Source organism: Thecamonas trahens, assembly GCF_000142905.1.
Source record: "Thecamonas trahens ATCC 50062 unplaced genomic scaffold supercont1.39, whole genome shotgun sequence".
NCBI classification, from domain to species: Eukaryota; order Apusomonadida; family Apusomonadidae; genus Thecamonas; species Thecamonas trahens.
This window is the reverse complement of record NW_013657641.1, coordinates 307,916-311,307: the sequence shown is the minus strand read 5'-3', so window position 1 is coordinate 311,307 and position 3,392 is coordinate 307,916. Positions and strand designations below refer to the sequence as shown.

Sequence of the window (3,392 nt, the reverse complement as noted above, 5' to 3'; positions counted from 1 at the left end):
ATCGCATACAAGGAACTACCTCACCACCAGACCCCCCCCTGCCCCCTTCCCCTCCACACACATCACACTCGCCATCACACTCGCCATCACACGCTCCACTCCCCAGGATCGATCGACAAGCCACTCCCCCCCCCCCCCCCAACCCCCAACCCCCCTGCCTCCTGCCCCCCTGCCCCCTCCCCCCCCCTCCAGCCAGGTTTTCGCCACCGCCACCGCACTCTCCCCCACACCCTCCCACACACAGACATACCATGGCTGACAACGACGCCACTGCTCCGGGCATGGACCTCCTCTTGGACATCTTCCGGAGGGCAGACAAGAACGACGACGACCGGGTACGTTCTCACAGAGCCATGGAAGAAGGAGTGCGAGGACGAGGGGCAGGGGGGGGGGGTTGGCACCTGGCGTGTGTTGGGCAACGGCGAGCAATGTGCCTTTTTTTCCAGAACTCAAGCCAAAGACTCACTTTTGGGGGGGAGGCATGGCTTGGCCTGCCTCTGCAATCCACAGATCTCGCTGGAGGAATTCCACGCGTATTTTGACGACGGCATTCTGACCAAGGCCCAGCTGGACGAGCTGTTTGAGCGCATCGATGAAGACGGGTCTGCCAACATTGATCATCGCGAGCTGTGCGAGTGGTTCTCCGGTGGAGTCGAGACGTACGTCAGCCTCTTTGACGCCCTGGATGCGGTGACGCGATCGGTCGGCTCTGCGCTCTCGGCGTCGGCCGCCGAGTATGCCAACGCCGACGCATTCCATCAGTTCCGCACTCGATTCCTTCTCCGCGAGGCGTACCGCCAGCTCAACGCCATGTCGCAGCCGCTGGAGCGCGCGGTCGACGCGCTGGAGGACCGTGCGCGGCGCGACTCGGCCACGGCGCTGCCCAACATCATCTCTTCACAGCCGACACCCGAGGTCCGCGTCGCCATTCAAGGCTCGCAGTTTACCTATCGGACCGAGCTCCCGCCGGCGTCGCCGGCGCTGGAGCGCGACGATGGGTTCCCTGGCGCGGCGGGAGCGTCCGCCGCCAGCGTGCCGCCGGCACAGCTCGATGAGCTTACCGCTCAGATCGACCGCCTCCGCAAGTACGTCGACAACTACGTGTCCAAGGTTGAGTTTGTGCCGGTGGAGGAGGGCTCTGCCGACGACGACGACGAGGCCGTCCTTGTTGTCATGCGCGTCTTTGACGTCGACGACGACTGCGTCGACGCCTTTGTCGCCGCCGCCTCGACCTACCTCAAGGACTCGCGCGCCGCTGACGGCTGCCTGCATCTCTACATGAAGCAGCAGTGCGGCGATCCGTCAACGGTCATGTTCTGGGAGGTGTGGGAGTCCGACGACGCCGTCACCGACCACTACATGTCACCCACCTGGCGCGCCTTCCTCCGCACCTCGGCTGACCTCCTCATCTCGCCAACCTCGACCAAGCAGCTCCCGGTGCCCGCCACCTGGTGGCCGCAGCTCGAGTGAGTGCGAGAGACCCCATGCCCGGCATCCATCTCAAACCCTCCAGCCCTGCCCTGCCCTGCCCTGCCCTGCCCCCCCCCCCTCCTCTCGCCCGATCCTCCGGCTCCGGCCACCCCTCTCCTCCCCGGCGACGACCACCATGGGCGACCTCAGCCTACTGCCGCCAGACCAAGGTAGGCAAGGCCAACTCCCCATTTCCTCCCCTCCCCCCTCCCCTCCCTCTCCCCTTCCCTCCCACACCCGTAACCCCACCCACCCACGGCCTCCACCATGCCGGCTAGCCCATGGTAGTATCCTGCCCCTCCCCTCCCCTCCCCTCCCTCCCCTCCCCCCCCCACCCCCACCCCCCTACCCCCTACCCCCTACCCCCTCCCCCACATGGTACACATGAATGACTCACATTGTGATTGGTGGGGCAATGGCTGGTGGTCGTCGTTGTTGTGTGGGTATGGGTGTGCTGGTGGTGGTAGTCTCGCAAATTCTCGAGCTGAGAACCATGTGGGAGATACCGTCGATTGTACAGTTCTGTAATGTCTTTGCTGATGCTCTGGATGGTCCCAGGTTTACAGTCACCAATCTAGAGATGGCCTTGGTTGTGCCTGGCAATCAACTGTTGGCTGATATTCATGTTGCTCTCCTCCGCGCCATGCTGCCAAAGTCGCGTGTCATTGACGAGTTCACCTACGTCGACTACCTCGCAGAGGTCTTTGACACCTACGAGGCCGAGTACGACTGGGACGACTCGAACCCGTTCCGCCCGCCGGCATACTCGCACGGCCAGATTGCCCGCGCCCACGCCCGCCGGCAAAAGGCCGAGAGAGAGGCCAAGCGCGCCGCCGGTGAGATGGGCTCGTCTTCGGATGACGAGGAGGAGGCTGCCGCTGCCGCTGCCGCCGAGGAGGCCGAGTACCTCGAGGCCGACGAAGACGGCTCTGTGCCATATCTGTCGTATTCGGACATCACGTTGGAGGACCGGGTGTGCATGCTCCACACGCTCTGCCTCTGGCAGCTCGAGTACTCCAAGCCAGTCACAGAGGCGGCACACGCCATGCATGGCAACGACCTGCGGGTCGAGCTCCTCGGCTACGACGCTGATGACCGGCAGTACTACTACTTTGGCGGGCTGCGCCTCTACCGCGAGACGGAGACCCCGGACGACGAGCCGGACTTGTGGGAGAACATTGCGTCGAGCGAGGACGACTGGAAGGCGGTGCTGAAGGAGCTGGGCAGATCGCGCGACCTCGACCAGAAGGAGCTTGTCAAGGCCATCAAGAAGCGCATCCTACCGAACCTCAAGGCCGAGGCTGCCGAGGAGGCACGCATCTCGCGAGTCCACGCCGGCTCGCTGGTCCCGCGCAAGATGTCGTCGCGCCTGATGAAGAAGGGCCGCGAGCGCGCTGCCGAGCGCGAGGCCTCGCTCCGCCTTGCCCGCGAGCTCGCCGAGCGCGAGGCCGAGGAGGCGGCGCGGCGTGGGACCCGCGCGCGGCGGTCGTCGCGCCTCGACGCACACGCGGCCGAGTCCGAGGCCGAGGCTGCCGCCCGCGAGAAGGAAGAGCGTGTCCGCCGTCGCGAGGAGCGCGCTCAGGCGCGCCTCATTGCTCAGCAAGAGCAGGCGCTAGCCGAGGCCGAGGAGGAGCGCCGCCGCGCAGAAGAGGAGGAGCGCCGTCGCGAGGAGCGGGAGCGCCGCCTCCTCCTTCGCGAACGCCGCGACGAGCTCGACGCTATGATGGCCAAGATCAGCGCTGCGTTTGAATCATACGAGGCCGAGTTTACCGCCCGCGGCGAGCCCAAAGCCGAGGCCTTTCGCCACTTTACCCAGCAGCCACAGCTGCTCAAGGTCAAGAAGAACGGGAAGGGGGTGTGGAAGGCCCGGGCGGTGCGCCCGCTCCGCGAGCCGCTCCCGACCCCAAGCTCCGCGCCGTCCA

At 65.7% G+C, this 3,392-nt stretch overlaps 2 protein-coding genes across 2 annotated transcripts in view; both read left to right on the top strand.

Annotated features, from left to right (window-relative positions):
- Nucleotides 1-251: 251 nt before the first annotated feature.
- AMSG_08281 (EF-hand calcium-binding protein 3) lies at nucleotides 252-1,522 on the top strand (the record flags this gene model as incomplete). The annotated part of the gene is made up of 2 exons (XM_013900157.1): nucleotides 252-335; nucleotides 511-1,522. 2 exons carry the CDS (start codon nucleotides 252-254, stop codon nucleotides 1,468-1,470), a joined length of 1,044 nt encoding a protein of 347 aa, XP_013755611.1. The 3' UTR covers nucleotides 1,471-1,522.
- A 393-nt stretch (nucleotides 1,523-1,915) lies between these two features.
- The window catches only part of AMSG_08280 (uncharacterized protein), a gene marked incomplete at both ends in the record, with an annotated part of 2,422 nt that continues 945 nt past the window's right edge, over nucleotides 1,916-3,392 (top strand). Inside the window, one exon of the mRNA XM_013900156.1 lies at nucleotides 1,916-3,387. Coding sequence (XP_013755610.1) covers nucleotides 1,916-3,387 — 1,472 coding nt within the window. The remainder of the gene's footprint in view (nucleotides 3,388-3,392) is intronic.